Source organism: Taudactylus pleione, unplaced genomic scaffold (genome assembly GCF_031769625.1).
Source record: "Taudactylus pleione unplaced genomic scaffold, aTauple2 ptg000275l, whole genome shotgun sequence".
Classification (NCBI taxonomy): Eukaryota; Metazoa; Chordata; class Amphibia; order Anura; family Myobatrachidae; genus Taudactylus; species Taudactylus pleione.
In genome coordinates, this window is record NW_028284677.1 from 3,062,501 (window position 1) to 3,081,076 (window position 18,576).

An 18,576-nucleotide genomic window follows, 5' to 3' on the forward strand; every position below is an offset into this window, starting at 1 on the left:
CATACATATATATACATATATATATACACATATATATACATACATATACATATATACATATATATACATACATATACATATATACATATATATACATATATATATACATATATATATACATACATATACATATATACATATATATACATATATATATACATATATATACATACATATACACACACATACACTGCAGCTCAATTTCAATTCACCCCCAGATTCGTCCAGTTCTCTGTAAAAGGATCAACTTGATACTTGTTTTGCACAGAAGTGAGGCCACCTGCTGTGACTCGCGGGTGCGGCTTACCCAGCAAAGTCACGCCCCGTTAACTGCAAGGTCAAGCCCCTAACTGATGTAAAATGAAAGAAAATGACTGGGCACTTCAGTTTTTCAGTAGAACCAAAGGTGTAATCTGAGTGCAGCTCACCCAAAAAAAAGGGTGGCTTACCCCTCCAATTACCAGAGACAGAAAGAAGACTGGGAGCGCAATCAGATTAAATGCTAATTTAATTGTAAAATTACAAAAAATAATAAAATATATATTATTAAATCAAGATAAAAACAATTCATAAAAACTTGAAGCAATATCACTTACAAGAGAAACCAAAGCAAACATTAAGATGGAAACTAAGCCGAACAGTGTCAGACTGCTGAAGGTACTGAACACTGTAACAATGTGAAAGTTGTTTATACAATGTAGGCAAAATGAAGAAAATCCTGTACAACAGTCAGGTTGTTAAAATTTCCGGCAAGCACTGTGAAATTCATCTCAATAAAGCTATATATTGTTACAAGATTCCTGCAATATAAATCCTTCCAGAGATTCAAGTACACCAGCATAATCCAATCAATTTGCACAACCCTGCTGTGTCTGTTTGTCCCAATGGGATTATTTTAAACACCACAAACTTCAAAATGCTGTGGGTTCTCTTGCAAGTGATATTATTTGAATTGTTTTAATCTTAATTAATTATATACTGTATTTTTAATAATTGTTGTAAATTGACAACTAGATTTGCAATTAATCTGATTGCGCTCCCAGTCTTCCTTCTTTCCGCAAGGCCACAGCCACTAATCTCGGGCGCGCGGCTGCAGTATGCGCAAAGGTCCCTCTTCCTGAGGTACAGAAGTTGGGAAGTATGCTAATGGGGCCTATCCATTACACGACTTTATGAACAAACCGACCTAAACCAGGAGGTTTTAGTCGCGTTGTTCACAAAGTCTTGTAATGGATAGCCGGCAAGGACCAGCGCGTGCACGCTGGGTCCTTGCCGACCCCGACTATCTACTGAACATGCTCATCAACCTGACGACGTTTGTCACGTTTGGCATGTTCAGAGATAGGAGGTCGGACTCCAGCACTGAATGACGTTCAGTGAACGCCGTTCAGTGCGGGCACCGCACCTTAGCGACCTGAAGGTCTGAACGCTAGACGTTCAGTCTTTCAGGTCGCCTAGTGGATAGTCCCTTAACAGCTGGATAATGTCTGATCCTTGAAAATAAACACATTACACTCGAAAGGTCACAAGGTGCTCATAATGATATCAGATACATAACCAATGCTGTTTCGAAACATATTCATCAATACATACAAAGTAGAAGACTTCCGGTGTTAGCCTTGCACACTGTGGACATTTGTGAAAATGTGTAAAGTGGTCTCGTAAATTGCATCCAGGAAGGAGTTATCAATTGAAAAGCGATCTGCTATAGTCGCTTCGAGAAATGCAGGGCATAGTTTGAAATTGCTCGCCTTGAGAAGGTTTCTCTTGGTGGCGTACAGTGTACCTCCAAGTGAAACACCTTAAACAATAGTGTACATGATCACCCACGACCTGGACAACCTCCAGTGACCACAAAACATAAGGACAAATTTATCAGAGTGTATTCCAAACGGGACAGATTCCAAACAGCTCATGCTGCTCTGATGCAAATGAGGAGTCGTGTAATTGGTTTAAGAATAATTGTGGTACCCCAGATCCTGGGTACCTACCCCTGCGGAGTAGTCCATATACAGTAGCAGAAAAAAAAATGTATATGTGTGAGAAAATAAAGAATGTAAATATTCATAGCATGTTAGTCACTGTACTAGGGCTCCAAACCCCATAAGGAAAACTCAGAGCTCTCACTTCAGAGATATCTTAGTAGTCAAAGATTGGTACAAAAGTCCCACTTCAGAGATCAGTATGAAGGATCCCTCTGTAAAGTAGCTGACAACAGGACGTATGGGGGATAGCCGCAGCACGTGAGCCTGGCAAGAAAGCTGCCAGTTTGCGGAGAGAAGGAGGTAGGGGTTATAAATAGCTGCTCTTCCCCAATGGTCCGGCTGTCTTAGGTAGCGGTCTGCACAGTGGAGCCGACCTGTGTCCTGAGGTGACCATTGGCTGGGATGTGAGGTGGCAGTTGTGTGTGTGACAGGACTGTAGTAACAGAACTCCTCCAGTCAGCGGGACACTGCAACTTCCAGCACCTCCGGCCACGACGGGTTCCAGAACTTGTGGAGCTCAGGGCGAAAGTTACCTTTGGCGCGCCTCCCCGTTTATAATGAAAAAAAAAAATGAAATTTAAAAATCAAAAGAAGGGCGTTCATCACTCTAGGGGGCATACCTAGCAAAAAGTGAACGCACTGCTGCAGTGTGCTGCTGCTCCATCCTCTTCCGCAGCCGCTCCCCGAATACCATATTCTACAACATCACGCCCCGTACCACCGGCATTCTAGGAGACTGAATAGCGGCACAGTCTGCGAATAGGTCGCCACCAGAGTTTGCATGTTATGCCATACAGTAGTAATGCCCCTTATAACACATTATGCCATGCAGTAAAGCCCCGTATGCAGCACGCAGTAATGCCCCTGACACACAGTATGCTGTGAACAGTAATGCCCCTTACACCAGTGCTTGACAAATTTTTCTAAAAGCTAGGAGCCAGGGTGAAAGTGTAGGAGCCAGACCACTGTGCGTCCCCCCCCCCCCCCGGAGAAAAATAAATACATTTACAGGATTAAGGAGCACAGCTCTGTGTGTTATGCAGCTGTTACACACACTCTGCAAATCTACAAAATAGGCAGTTGAATGGATGTAGCAAAATGTAATAAAATGGAGGCCCCCCTGCTCTGCACAGCTCCTCTGCTGTCCACCCCCAACCCCAGAAATAACAGACCACGTTTGTACATATTCAAAAGTGCAAGAAATTACTACCCCCCGGCAACCACACCCCCTCCTCCTCCCCGGGGCCACATTACTTCGCACCTACCCCCCTAGCAACCACATGGCAACACAACTAAGGGACTACACCCAGGCAAATCACCCCTCCGCACCACCACCCCCCCTTGGGCCACACCACTAACCCCCCGAAGCCGCAATCCCCGGCCACGCATAGACTCTCTTACTGGAGAGCTGCAGCCGGAGTTAGGTGACAGCAGACAGCCGGGACGGACAGCAGAAGGCTGGAATGGACAGGAGGAGTCAGCGCCAGCCTGGACACACAGGCACATGAGGAGTCGGCGCCGGCCGGGAGGGACAGAAGGAGTCAGCGACGTCCAGTACAAAAAAGGCTCAGGAGGAGTCAGCGCCGGCCGGGACACAGGCACAGGAGGAGTCAGCATCGGCCAAGACGGACAGGAGTCAGCGCCTGCCGGGACACACAGGCATAGGAGGAGTCAGCGCCGACCTGGACACCCAGGCACAGGAGAAGTCAGTGCCGACCTGGACACCCAGGCACAGGAGGAGTCAGCATCGGCTGGAACGAACAGGCACAGGAGGAGTGAGCGCAAGCCGAGACACTCAGAACATGCACATCTCTGCTGGGGCTGACAAAGATCTGCTTCGTCCCTCTAAAATCTGCTTGAGCCCTGCCTTACACAGTATGCCGTGCACAGTAATGCCCCTTACACAGTATGCTGTGCATAGTAATGCCCCTTACGCAGTATGCCGTGCACAGTAATGCCCCTTTTACACAGTATGTTGCGCACAGTAATGCCCCTTACACAGTATGCCACACTCTAATGCACCTTACACATTAGGTCAAAGTGACCTCGTTAATAACCCTGCAGCTTGGTTCGTCCCAAAATGGTGTACTTTTTACAGCCTGTTTCTGCTTTCCAGTGTATAAAGAGCAGGAAGAACAGATAATCATGAGAATGTCCAGGTGAGACAACACACTCATTGCGTGATGGAGTGTTTGTACATCACATACATTGGACATTAATAGGACCTTATATCAATGAGCCTGAACATGTTGTGTTACTGTGTGTAATAGGTATTTCCCACTGTGGGAAATAGTCACTGTATATACAAGCGTTTGTGCCGATCAGTGAATATCTCTAAAACCTGATGTTACTTATAGGATCCATATAATATGTGTAATGATGTTGTAATGTGTGTTTTAAAGATGCAGGGGGAAGCATCCCCCACTCCCACTAGAATGTACATGCAGCCAGGTAACTGTGTGGCTGCTAATATCCCCCACAGGAAATCATGGTCAGCTGAATGGCATGTGACATCACAAATGACTATGAGAGGTTAACAGTGACTGGTTTTATTACCAGGGTACCGTGCAAGGCGGTAAAGGGCAACAGGCAAAAATAATGCACACATGAACCCAGTATCCTCACAAAGAGACTGGGTGGCTACCGGCATGTAACTGAATCTGCCTCAGAGTATCAGTGTACATTGGATAATTAAATATATTCTAGTTTTTATCAACTATATTTAATTTGTAGTAGTCAAAAGAAAAAAATAGAGAAAGTGGAAAATAGTTCTGTTTATTAATGATTTAACGTAAGATAAAAATTAGAAGTGTGATAAAAATAGACACATACAATTTGAAATTAACCTGCAAATGGAAAGCATGTAAACCATTTGCATTTCACTTTGTTTAAATAAAAAATAAATGTAACAAATAAAATGTCCTACAGCCAAATCAAAGACATGAGGATAAATTTACTAAAGTGCAGGTTTTTAGAAGTGAAGATGTTGCCCATAGCAACCAATCAGATTCTAGCTATAATATTCTACAGCCAAGGCCAAAAGTTTTGATTCCACATATTCTCGATGAGATTGAAGCCTAGAGGTATATTTACTAAAGTGTGAAAACCAATACTTGTGTCATTCTCAAAACTTTTGGCCATAGCTGTAGAAGGTGCTAGATGAATGTTAAGTAGAATCTGATTGGTTGCTATGGGCAACATCTCCACTTCTACAAACCCACACTTTAGTAAATATACCCCTAGGTTTCAACCTCATCAAGAATATGTGGAATTATTTGAAAATTGCTGTTCATCAACCAATCCCCATCCATCTCGCTGCAAGTCTAACAATAGTATGTGTATATATATATATATATATATATATATATATATATATATATATAAGAAAACTGTAGTATCCTGAAATTATTTAGTATTATAACAAGACAGATGCATAATATTTACGTAATTAGTGTATGTTTCTACTTTGCTCTTGAGAAAATGTTTTATCATTGTTTTTTCTACTAAACATCATGATTCTGGATTATTTTGTCCTTATTAGTGATAATAATTACCAAATAAATTTGAATTCCATTATTTAAAAAAAATGTTTTACAGCTTTATGTATTTAAAGGGTATTCATCTAGCCATTCTACATTCAGGATGTCAAATTTGTTTATTACCTTGAGATATTGTTTTATACACTTTGCCCTTCAAATTTAGTTAATTTTAAATGAAGTAACAGGTCTAATTAAAATGCATGATATTTAATTGAACACATTGGTTCCCAAACTTTTTTGAATAACAGCACCCTTGAGTATCAGCACTGTTTTCACGGCACCCCTAAGTTTAAGTTTGTTATTGAGTAATTGAGAATTTTTTTTTAGTAAAGTAGTAATGTGCAGTAAATTGTGCTTACCTATCATCCTTAGGTTTAGTTATGTGGTGGTGGACAGGTTTACACTACTGTTTGTTCACATATTTACATTACAGTGACCATAAATAATTTGATTTGGTGCTGGACCACCAACCTGAGGCACCCTTGCAAGTGTCCCGAGGCACCCCAGCGCACAGTTTGGTAACCACTGATTTAACATATACAAAGGTAGTAAAAATACACAACACTAAACAAAAACAGATATTACCTGAGATGTTTCCAAATCTATTTTCAGTTGATTGTTACGTGCACTATGGAGACAAATAGCCAATGACGCTTCAAATAATTTTACGGCTTCAATCGACCACTCTTTCACATCATTTGTGGGTACGCATAATAAACTTGAAGTGTCAGCTGCTGCAAATTGAGGATGATGACATGGATACGGATTTGCAAATTCAGTGTTATAGGATTTAATCCCAAAAGTTTCTCCCACAATTGGATGCACCTTTTCAGAGTGTGGTGTAGAATGGGTCCTACTGGTAAAATCGTCTAAACTAGAGAATTTCTGGATTGTCATGAGGACAAGCCTATAACACACATCAAAGCCACCAATTTTGTAAAATTGCTTCTGGAACATTGAACTTTTCAGGTAAAGCCAATGGCACATTGACCAAATGTCTGCTGCTCTGTGTATTTGTTCTGGGAATGGCAAGACCAAGCTTTCAACATTCAGCTTTGGTAAAATGCTGAGTGGTTCACTCGCAGTGCTGTCATAACCAGACGTGTCCTCTGACTCATTGACATATTCAAGATCAGACTCTGCATCTTTGCTCACACTCAAAAACGCCAAACAAAGAAGTAGGTTTATCATGTTAATTTTCTGATGAAAATCCTCTTTTTTCTTTGGACATGCTTCTTTCAGATCACTATAGAATTTACATAAATTCTGAGAAACATTTAAGCATTGTTGAGGTTTTAAAAGATGAACAGGGAATTCCGGAACAATTGGGGTTGTATCACTGTTTCCAATGTCTAGCAAATTACTCTGTTGTTCTCCAAAGCAAATAAGGGCTTCAAATATTTTCAAACAGAAAGACCTCAGAGGATCCAAAAAATTAAGCTCAGTAATTTGATTTAGTCCATTTGAATTCAAAAATATTTCTTGCATTACCCTGTTTAAATAAACATGGAAAAAAAAATTATACGAACACAAATTGAAATGTAGTTTTACCATATTAATTAATATATGAAAGGTTACAAATTTACATGTTCAGTAGGTTGGGGAAAAAAAGTTATTATGGATAAAGAAAGTAAAATCCTGCAGTAGATAGACAAAATTCAGTAAGGAAAAATAAGAAAAAACAAGGGTCCAACAGTCTTGTGCGCATATTTAATTAGCAGCGAGGTCCAGTTGTAGTATAGCATGTGATTTTTAGGTCATAATCTTTTTAGTGCATATGATTAAACTGCACATTGATAATGTACCACACCTAAAAGTAGCTGTAACTTGTCATGTATTATGAAGTTCACAGGTGCAGTTAAGTAAACCAAATATAGTTAAAGAGCGCAAGCGTATACTGGTATATCTCAAACTTTTTCCTTACTGCATTGCATCAGTGTCTGTTTTAGATATGGCTTTCTTTGTTCATACAAGAACTCCTGCATATGCACTCAGGAATCAGTAGCATTAACCACACACATTGTTACACAGCAGTCAACTAAGCCTTCACATGATTACAAAATATCCTAATTTGTGTAAAATTTTCAAAACTTGAAGCACCCGCTCTGGACAGTAAAAATTATCCGACCGAGCTGAAATTTTGCACACAAGTTTGTGTTATGGACCCACATCTTTCCCCACTATTGGAATTCAAACTCGCAGTTTAGTTTTTTTCGACCCACCCTACAAAGCAAGGTAGCACATTATTGAAATGACTGATATACAAACCCACCTCCATGTATTGGTTACTTATATACATCCAAAAGTAATGAAAGCGACTGGCAGATGTACAGAAAACGGGATGTGTTTAATTTACCGACGGCCGGAATGCCAACTGCCGAATTTCCAGCACTGGAATCCCGATCAGCATGAGAAGAACAGCGACTGAATCCCGACATGGCTGGAGATGCAGACGCCGGAATCCCGACAACCGGCATCCCGATCTTAAGTATAGTGGGCCAGGTAGGTGGGCGCGAGGATAGTTAGGTTTAGGTACCCTGGTGTGAGCTCCATACAGGGGAGGTTAGGGTTAGGCACTAAGGGGAGAGGGTTAGGGTGCAGGACAGGAAGAGCTGAGGAGCATACACACTAGACGATATGCTCCTTGAGCGATATCATCTAGTGTGTCCCCGGCAGGGTGTGCTCAATGTCGTTCATGACATTGAGCACACCGGCTGAACGATATCATTAACGATATCGTTCAGCGCCGGGCTCTCTCCCCCATTCCCCAGCATGCAGCAACCTGACAATATCGTCGGGTTGGCTGCATGTTTATCCGATGAACGATAATGACGAACGACCCGCTGGAACGAGCATCGTCATTATCGTTCATCCTTTTGGTGTTAAAATGGACGAATAAGTGGACGACTGAACGATAACGATATCGTTATTGTTCAGTCGTCCATTTTAGTCGCCCAGTGTGTACGCACCATTAGTATTAGGGTGCAGGAAAGGAGGTTTAGGGGGTAATAGGACAGGGGAACACTACTTACTGTTTCCCTGTCGGGATTGTCAGCATCGGGATGCCGCTGTCAGTGTATTGACAGTTGGCATTCCACTTGTCGCCATATCATACTCAACCCACAGAAAACATGTACCCTTGACTAAACTCAAATATTTTTGAGATAATGGTGTCAAAAGAATATTAGAAACACGGATGCAGCATAGAAGACATCAGATTTCTGGTTATCCCATTTTAATAGCTATAATTAGGTGAGAAACTGAAGCTATGATATAGTAGGGGCAAACCAAATAAAAATAAATATTTAGCAAATGCGCTAAATTCTATAATAGCACATTTAATTTGATATAAAGCATTGAACAAAACCTCTGAAAGATAAACCACTATATTCTTTCATCGGTCGTCATCCCTAGGTGTTCAATTCCTCTTTTGAAGAAGCAGTCAAATATGCCATTCAAGCTGATCACTAGTTTAATTACCCCTACTACACGAGGCCAGTCTTTAGATACGGGATGGGTATGGGATGCCAGCGCTCTGGATCCCAGCAGTCAGAATCCCAACAAGATTAGGATACTGACACACGTTGGTCAATACCTTAACCCTCTCTTCCTGCTGCTTAAACCTAACCCTCCCCCCCAGTGCCTATACCTAACCTCCCACACCCTAAACCTAAGCCTCCCACCTTCGTGCCTAACCCTAACCCTCCCCCTAGTGCCTAACCCCAGTACTTACCGTCAAGCTGCCGGCACCAAGATTCTAACATGTGTCGGGATTCCGGCACCGGCACCCCAACTGTTTGTATATTGACAGCATCCCTTAGATACAACCACATAATTATCTAAGCTAAGCATACAGAAGGCTGAAAGGGAGACAGAACTGAAACATTTAGGTAGTCTTTTACATAAACACATGAGAGGCTCCCTAATAATGATACAATTACAGTTTTTAGAGGAAACAAAGGGTTTTGCTTTTGAAATTGTACGAGTACATAACTTTTTTATAGGCATTACCAAATAACATAATAATGATAAATAAAACTCCATTGTTCCACTCAATCCCAGTAATTTACATCAAATATATTTGGTATCCAGAGTAAAGGAATACCAAACAGGTGATTTTTTTTTATATGCAATAATGCCACACTTTTTTATTTTTAAGGCCTAAAGGTGAGTACATACAACATGATAAATTGGACAACCATCCAATCCGCAACCGTTCAGTTTTGGTATTGGATGTTCCCACCAAATTCGGATCTCAAAACGAGGCAAAATGTCATCAGTCTGTGCTGGAAACGTCCATGAAAGATGACGTTTTTGCCACATTCTGAGATCCAAAACCAAACTACTCATCTCTATTCTGCACAACCATCTTATAGTGTGTACACCCAATTCATTGTTTAAACTAGTGGTGGGCAATAAGCGGCTCCCCAGATGTTGTAAAACTACACATCCCAGCATGCCCTGCCACAGTATTGGTATTTGGCCATGCTAAAAAGTTTGCAATGCATGCTGGGATCTGTAGTTCATCAACAGCTGGAGTGCCGCTTTGTGCCCACTCCTGGTTTAAACACTGCTCAGGTCACATCGCCCCAACATATGTACTGCACATCAGATGGGAAGATGCAATATAAGATATCATGTATGAATAGTAGTGTGTACGCACAACACAATATGTTGGACAATCATCTGTTTGCAGACATCATCTGAACTAACTGCTGATAATCCTGGGGCACGATATATCGTGTGATCAGAAGGATGATTGCAGAGTCTGTACGCTCAAATCATGTGGTCTGGGACCATATCATTGTTAGTGAAATTAAAGGGACTGTTGCAGCAATTGTAAAATCATTCAGGTGTGTACGCAGCTTAAAGCTAGTCTCTTCTGCACTTCAGGGTTATTACAGGTTGAGTCTCCCATATCCAAATATTCTGAAATGCGGAATATTCTGAAATATACAGAATTATGGTATAACATACCTTTGATAATTATTTTTCTTTGAGGTCCATAGGGTCCACAGGAGTACCTTGGGTATGTAGTTGGATAGCATCCAGCAAAGCTTTGGAGCTCCCAGCATGCACTGGTCCTCCTCCCTAAAAACCCCGCCCCCAGCCACAGGCATTCAGTTCATAACTAACCCTAGCGGCAAGAGATGGAGAGTGGAGAAGGAAGTGTTATGTACTGTACACAGGAAACACTCAACAAGTGAAGAGGAAATCTGTGACAAAAATGCTTAGGAACACATCCCATCTGAGGCCAGGTGCGTCAGGGTGGGTGCCCTGTGGACCCTATGGACCTCAAAGAAAAATAATTATCAAAAGGTATGTTCTACCATAATTCTGTATTTCTTCTCTGGGTTCCATAGGGTCCCACAGGAATTACCTTGCTCCTGCGTAAAGAGGAGAATCCGCCACCAAAAAGAAGCATCCTGGGAGGCATACATATCAAAAGCATAAATTTGACAACATTATCGGAAGACCAAGTGGCTGCCTTGCGGAGCTGTTCAGCAAAGGCACCCAGTCTTACTGGCCACAAGGTCCCATGGACTGAGTGGAATGTGCTGTTCCCCTGTTTGGAACAGGGAGACCAGCAAGTGTATAGGTATGAGAAATGGCCCTACAGAGCCAGTGAGCCAAGTCTGAATGTTCACTGGCTAACCTCTTCTGTGAAAACCATATAACACAAGGAGAGAATCTGAATCCCTGATGGAACTGGTCTGCTCCCAGTAGATACGAAGAGCTTGAACCACATCCAGGGAAGCTTCATCTGTAGATAGGTCTGAAGATTTAAAGACCGGGACTACAATTTCCTCATTTAGATGAAAATGGGAAAACAACCTTAGGGAGGTAGCCCGCCTTAGTACGGAGGACAGCTCTATTTTGATGAAACACCAAATATGGAGATCGACATGACAGTGCTGCCAAGTCAGACACTCTGCGACCTGAAGAGATGGCCAGGAGAAAAAACGTCTTAGTCGTCAGCCATCTCAAGTCCACCTTATCCAAGGGTTGAAAGGGAAGCGACTGCAATGACCACCGTTGGGAGAAATGGAGGTTGCGGTCGCAGAACCCCCTGTAAGAATGTTCTAACATCCGGCAGAGGAGCATCTTGCGCTGAAACCAAAACAGTCAAAGCCGAAACTTGGACTATCGAGGTAGCCAGGCAAAGACCTAAGTCTAATTCAGCCTGGAAAAAACCAAGTAACCCTGATAACTTGAATATCTTAGTCACATTTCCTATGGGAACATCAAAGAAAAAATGACTGCCAAACCCTAGGATAGATGTGATAAGAAGCAGGATTCCTTGCTCTCAGTATCATCTGCATCACTGAAGGAGAACACCCCTTGGCCTTTAAGATGGAAGACTGAAGAGCCATGCCATCAAAGCCAGCCAAGGTAAACTCTAGTATAGACAGGGACCCTGTATTAGCTGATCCTGCCATAGAGGCACTGGAAATGGATTGTCTACGGATAGACGAGTCGGATCTGAGAACCAATGCCTCCTGCCCAGGCAGGGGCTATTAGTATGATCCTGCTGCCTTTCTGCTTAATTTTCTGACTACTCTTGAGAGGAGGGAGATTGGAGGAAACAGGTATGCCAACCTGAAGTTTCATCTCACCGCCAGAGCATCCAAGAAGGCGGTTGAGGGGTCCCTTGTCCTGCACCCATACCTGCGAACCTTGTGGTTGTGACGTAATGCCATGAGGTCTACGTCTGGTATACCCCACAAGTCCACTAGGAGTTTAAACACCTCTGGTTGAAGAGCCCATTCTATGGCGTGTATGTCCTGGCGACCTTGGAAGTCCGCTTCCCAGTTGAAAATACCTGGGAAGAATATTGCAGAGACCGCTGGAAGATGGCATTCTGCCCACAGCAGAATCCTTGCCACTTCTTCCATGGCTGTCTGACTTCGTGTGCTTTCTTGATAATTTATATAGGCCACTGTTGTCACACTGTCAGACTAAAACTGGACAGGCCTGCCCTGTAGAAAGTCCTGTGCCAATAGGAGTGCCTTGAGCACTGCCCTAAGCTCCAATATATTTATTGGCAGGTGACTTTCCTGTATTGTCCCCCTTCCCTGAAAGGGGCGATGACCTGTCACTGCCTCCCATGCTCTCAGACTTGCGTCTGTGGTGAAGAGTATCCACTCCGGGATCCATAGTGGACGACCCTTGTTCAAATGAGTCGTCTCCAGCTACCAGGCTAGGGAGAGGCAAACCTCTGGTGAGATGCAACCCATCTGGGATTTGGAGGGACCTGGAGTAGAACTGGGCATAAGCAACCATGTCGAATGTGGCTACCATAGAACCCAGCATCTGCATAGCCAAGTGAACTGACACTGCTTGCAAAGTAGATTGTGCACACAAGTCTGTAGTGCTACAATCTTGTCCTCTGGTAGACGAATCCTCTGTTCCAGAGAGTCCAGCAATGCCTCCAAGTGCACCCTCTGCTGAGTTGGAAAAAGTGACAACTTTTTTTCCCAATTGTTTACCGAGCCGTGCTTCTGTAAGCAGAAAATGGCCATCTGTAGATGACATTGTAGCATCTCCTGAGACTGTGCCAATATCAGGAGGTCGTCTAGATATGGCCATATCCTGACTCCTCTGAGATGAGCAGTCACTCCATTATCTAGGTAAACACCTGAAGGGCTGTGCTAGACCAAAAGGTAGAGCCTGAAATTGGTAATGTTGCTGATCTACTGCCAACCTAAGAAAGGCTTGGTGGGATCTTGTAATCAGATGCAGATATGCATCCTGTATGTCAAATGAGACCATGAAGTCCCCAGGCTCCATTAACAGCAATTGAACGTAGGGTTCCCATATGGAATTTGGGCACCTTGATGAATCTGTTGATTTTAGATTCAGTATAGGACGGTGTGACCCATTAGGTTTTTTGATTCAAACGAATAATAACCCCTTCACTGTTGTGTCACAGGGACTATAACTCCTGATCCCAGGAGGGCCCCAATAGACTCCCGTTAGGCCAAGGCTCTGACCAGAGCCCATAAACCACAGAGGAGGATGCCTCCGGAACTAGATGGCATAACCCAGAGACACCAGCTCTCGCACCCCGGCATCTGCAGTGGTGATAGCAGGCTTGAGTGAACTGCAAAAGTCGGCCTCCATTCCATCCAGGAGGAGGCACACAGCTACTGATCTAACTGCCTGCGGAGAGGCTGTAGACAACGGCATACTCTGATTAGAGTGAGCAGTAGAATAAACACAACAGGAATTCATGGGGGGCATCTACTTAGACGGACCCCAATGCTGTAAACACCTCGTAGCATGAGGCACGGCAGCCGGAGCCTGTGCTTCTGCGGCTTTTGTCCACTAAGTGCGACAAAATCTGAGACCAGGCATCCACACAGGTTGCTCTAGTGCTAGTACAGGTGTACCGGAGACAAAGTAGCTGTTACAACAGTACTACACAATCCATCCTAGTTAACAACCTGCTTAGACAAGCCTGTAGCACAGGACTTACATACTCCTTCTTACCTGCACCTTTAGACATGACAAATATATAAATGGTATAAGGTATACAGTATAAATGAAACGTGACTTACATGACACGCCCCACACATCTTCAAAGTGATGAGGAGAAAGACAGTGACCGTTTTGGCAAACAGGGAGTGTACACACAGCAGTTAGCATTTATAGTCACATACAATGCATAAATAGACACATTTACTAAAGCAATGTGGACTCTGAATCAACTAACCAGCCCCGGAGGGATTGGTAGAATATAGAGTGCGTTATATGCCAAACCTCTGAGACCACTGTAGTAGTGCATGGAGAAACGCTGAACTGCGAGCGTCTCACACACGAGGTGGTCAATAGTAAACCAGATGCAGGGACTCCACTCGGAAGATTGTGACTGGCGGGGACGGGCGGCCGGGGGAGGGCCTTATCTCCCCTAAGCTGCGATTTTGACGGCCAGGTAAGGTGAACTACAAGGTAGCAAGACGTTGACTATTGCTCTCTAGTGCGTCTTACCACCCATCCCCGGCAACAAACTATATGGCCCCGGCCGCCTTAGCGAGGAAACGCAGGACGACCTTCACCTGCAGCAACCTCTGATGCGTCTCAACACCAGAGGCGAGGGACTGCCTTGCGCATTATTCCCCGAGAAGAATCCTTACCTGCCATCTCCTTTACCCGACCGCAGTCCTGGAGCTCGGCGTTTTTAGGCCACTAGCTAAGCCACGCTGAGGCCTGCTGAGAATCTCAGGGCATAAAGCGGTGCTGGCGTTTCAGCGTCGGCGGAGGTAGATGGAGTCGCAGTACAGCGTCATTACCGGTGCTGGAACCACTAAACTCTTATGTTTCACCTTAAGTTTAGGTAACTTCAAAGAAAAAAGCTTAGGACTGCCTAGCAGTCCCGCTGTTATAACAAGTGCGTGTTGCCACACACCAAACAAAACAACTGAATGAATGCTTGTGGCTGGGGACAGGGTATATAGGGGGGAGGACCAGTGCATGCTGGGAGCTCCAAAGCTTTGCTGTTTGGTGCATTGGATGCTATCCAACTACACACCCAAGGTAATTCCTGTGGACCCTATGGAACACAAAGAAGAAATAACTATTTTTGAGCACGAATAAGACAGTGAGACCTTTATTTTGTAATGGTTCAATGTCAACAAACTTTGCTTAATTCACAAAATTCTTACAGTTATTGTATATCATCTTTAGCAGGGCTCGACAAATTTTTCTACAATCTAGGAGCCAGGATGAAAGAAGGTGCCAGATCACCGTTCTAAAAAAAACAGTTAGTTAATAATTTACTAAATCAGCCCTGCCGTGCTGGGACACTGGGAGCAGAGCTCCCAGTCCCCAGCATAGGACTTTCAGCTCTGCAGCCTAGGACCATGCCCCAGCTGCACCTTTACTCCCAGCAGTGCTCAGCTGCTGTTCTTCTTAGTGCTGGGGGTACAGGGAGCTGACTCTCCCTGTCCCCCGGCATGCATGCACCTAGCCCCTGCCTCACTGCACAGGGAGCCGGCTTGTCCGTTCTTCCTGTATGCGGCTCTCAGTCTTGCTGCGCTGGTGCCAGCAGCAGCAGTTTCCTGCCGCCTTGCACGCTGGGGATCGGGGAAGCAGGCTCCCCCTTTTCCCCAGTGTGTGCACAACCGGCCCTGTGGAGCTGGGGGCGCGGGAGCTAGGCTCCCGGTCCCCAGCTGGGAAAGCAGAGCGGCTTCGTGCACCCAGTTCCCACCCCCAGTGTGGCACTCAATTCGGCCGCCCTTTAATGCTGGGGCGCCAGGAGCTAAGCCCCCTTCTGCATCGCTCAGCTGGGGGCGCCGGGAGCTAGGCTCCCGGTCGCCAGAGTCAGCACCACACAGGGAGCCGGCTAACCCGGTACCACTTAGCCCCTGCAGTCCGGGACACTTGTCCCGGCTGCAGTGGCTCGACCACATTGTCCCTCATTGCCGCAGCCACCGGAGATGATGGGGATTAACACTCTGTGCTGTCTTGGCCACAGAGAAGGCGCAACCGCGATAAAACATATTTGAAGACACCTGGCGCCTTTAATACATTTAAAGCATGGCGCCTACTGCCATTCGAATATGTCGCCGCAGCAAGGGGGGCGGGGTGGGGGAGGGGGGTTAGCCCCTTCAGTGCCGCTACCCCACCTGCCCCCCTTGGGCAAATAACCCCCCTTGTCCCCGGTGGCCACATCACTTCTCTCCGCAGCCACAATCCCTGGCCATGCATAGATCCTCTTACCGGAGGTCTATGCAGCCGGACAGCCGGAATGGAAGAGAGAGCAGAGTCACGCCAGCGCAGGGGACATCATAAGCGCATGCACTCCAGTGAAATGGCCGCCCATGAATCTCCGTTGGAGCACTGCTTCCTCCAATCCTCCGTCACTGAAAAATCTGGTCGCCAAGCAACAAAGTAGTCGTCATGGCCCCCGGGTTTTGTCGAGCCCTGTCTCTATGTAAGGTGTATATAAAACATAAATGACTTTCTTGTATGTACACGAGCTTTGATGCACAAAAGGATTAAAAAAATTGTATGGGCGTGACTTTGCTGAGCAGAGGAGACGTGCTCTGCTGCAGCTCCTGTAGCTTTGGGGGACATAAGGCTGTTTTTGGGCTGCCCACTGCCTCAAAGTCACTGCAGTGGTGCCTGCTGACTGCCAGCTACCTTCTGGACCTAGAGCAGAGTCCCGGTGGCCGCATATGAAATCAGCGGTGCCTGCGGCCTACACTTGAGGCCGAGCCGAGGATTGGAGTTCTGGCCGGCGGCTAATGAGTCCGCACAGTGGCTGTACCCATGACAGCAGAATTCGGGAGTGCACAGCACCTGTGGTTGCGTCCCCCATTCACAATGTGTGAGCCTGGCTGCCTGACATTTCTCCTGCTGGGCAGACGCTGAAGGGCCATCGCCATCTCGAAGAGCTTTCAGTTCCATGCTCCTGGGGTAAGCCTGCTTCCTGTCACTGCTTCTCTGACATCCACTGCAGCCCTACTGTGCTCTTTTCCTGTGCTGCTCCCTTCTACAGCCTATGACAAGAAGTGGTAAGGTGTCAGCCCACAAATGTGTTATTCAGGAAAAATGTATCCAACTGGGTTCATTTCTCAAAAATCAGAAGCTGGAGTGTAGAAAATAAGAGATATGGTAAGACCTTACCTTTGTTATCTCTAATTCTATGAAATCCATAGAGTTCCACAGGAGACCTTGGGGTATAGGCTGATGACGTCAGTCGTCGAGCCCCTCAACAGTTAAATTTGAGGATCCCTATGGACTTCGTAGAAATAGAGATACCAAAAGGTAAGGTCCTACCATATCTCTTATTTTCTACTACAGGGTCCATAGGGCTCCACAGGAGACATTGGGAATGTCCCAAAGCAGTCTCCTTAAGGTTGGGGACGCTCCTGTGCATAGAGGAGAATCCGCCGCCTGAAGGAGGCATCCTGAGAGGCAAAGGTATCGAATGCAAAATACCTTAGGAATGTATGGACAGTACACCAAGTGGCTGCCTTACACAGCTGAACAGCTGAGGCGCCACGACGAGCTGCCCACGAGGGACCCACAGACCGAGTAGAGTGAACTTTGACAGAGGACGGAACAGGAAGGCCCTCATGAATGTTAGCCTCTGATTTTTCCAGGCGAATCCAGCCTGCCAACATCTGTTTAGTGGCAGGCCATCCCTTCTTTCGGTAACCAAAAAGGACAAACAATAAGTCTGACTTCCAAAATGAGTTGGTACGGGCCACATAGGTCTTGAGAGCCTGTACCACATCCAAGGAGGCCTCACCAGCTGAGAGGTCTGGGGAGTTAAAGGCTGGCACTACAATTTCCTCATTAATGTGGAAGCTGGATACCACCTTAGGTAGGAAACCAAGGCGAGTACAAAAAACCGCCCTGTCCCTATGAAAAATCAGAAAGGGAGGACGACATGAAAGAGCCCCCAAATCTGATACCCTTCTAGCAGAAGCAATGGCCAGAAGAAACACAGTTTTAATAGTAAGCCATTTTAAATCCACGGAGCCCAGTGGTTCAAATGGCGGTCCTTGTAGAGCCCTAAGGACCACAGTCAAATCCCACGGAGCCACCGGTGGGATAAAAGGAGGTTGGATGCAAAGCACCCCTTCCATAAAGGTGTGTACATCTGGAAGGGTAGAAATCCTACGGTGAAACAGAACTGACAGGGCAGAAACCTGCACCTTCAGAGAAGCAAGGCGAAGACAGTGATCTAAGCCCACCTGTAGAAATGCTATAATCCTGGACAATCCAAATTTTTGAGTATTATAACCTCTGGGTCGACACCATTCAAAGAATGTGTGCCACACTCTGTGATAAATTGTCGCAGAACCAGGCTTGCGAGCTCTGAGCATGGTGTTTACCACCAAGCTGGAAACACCCCTGAAACTTAAGAGGGCAGTCTCAATAGCCACGCCATCAAAGACAGACGACTCAGGTCCGGATAGAGGTCCAGACGTTGAGGCAACAGCATCGGAGTGTCTATGGATACACCCTGAAGATCTGCATACCAGTGACGTCTGGGCCACGCTGGAGCCACCAGCAGCAGTGTACCTCCTACCAACAGA

At 45.2% G+C, this 18,576-nt stretch overlaps 1 protein-coding gene across 1 annotated transcript in view; it reads right to left on the reverse strand.

The window, feature by feature from the left end:
* The window catches only part of LYST (lysosomal trafficking regulator), a 507,705-nt gene that overhangs the window by 423,119 nt on the left and 66,010 nt on the right, over positions 1 to 18,576 (reverse strand). The window contains exon 5 of the mRNA XM_088481579.1: positions 6,110 to 7,016. Within this exon, the coding sequence (XP_088337705.1) occupies positions 6,110 to 7,016 (907 nt within the window). The remainder of the gene's footprint in view (positions 1 to 6,109; positions 7,017 to 18,576) is intronic.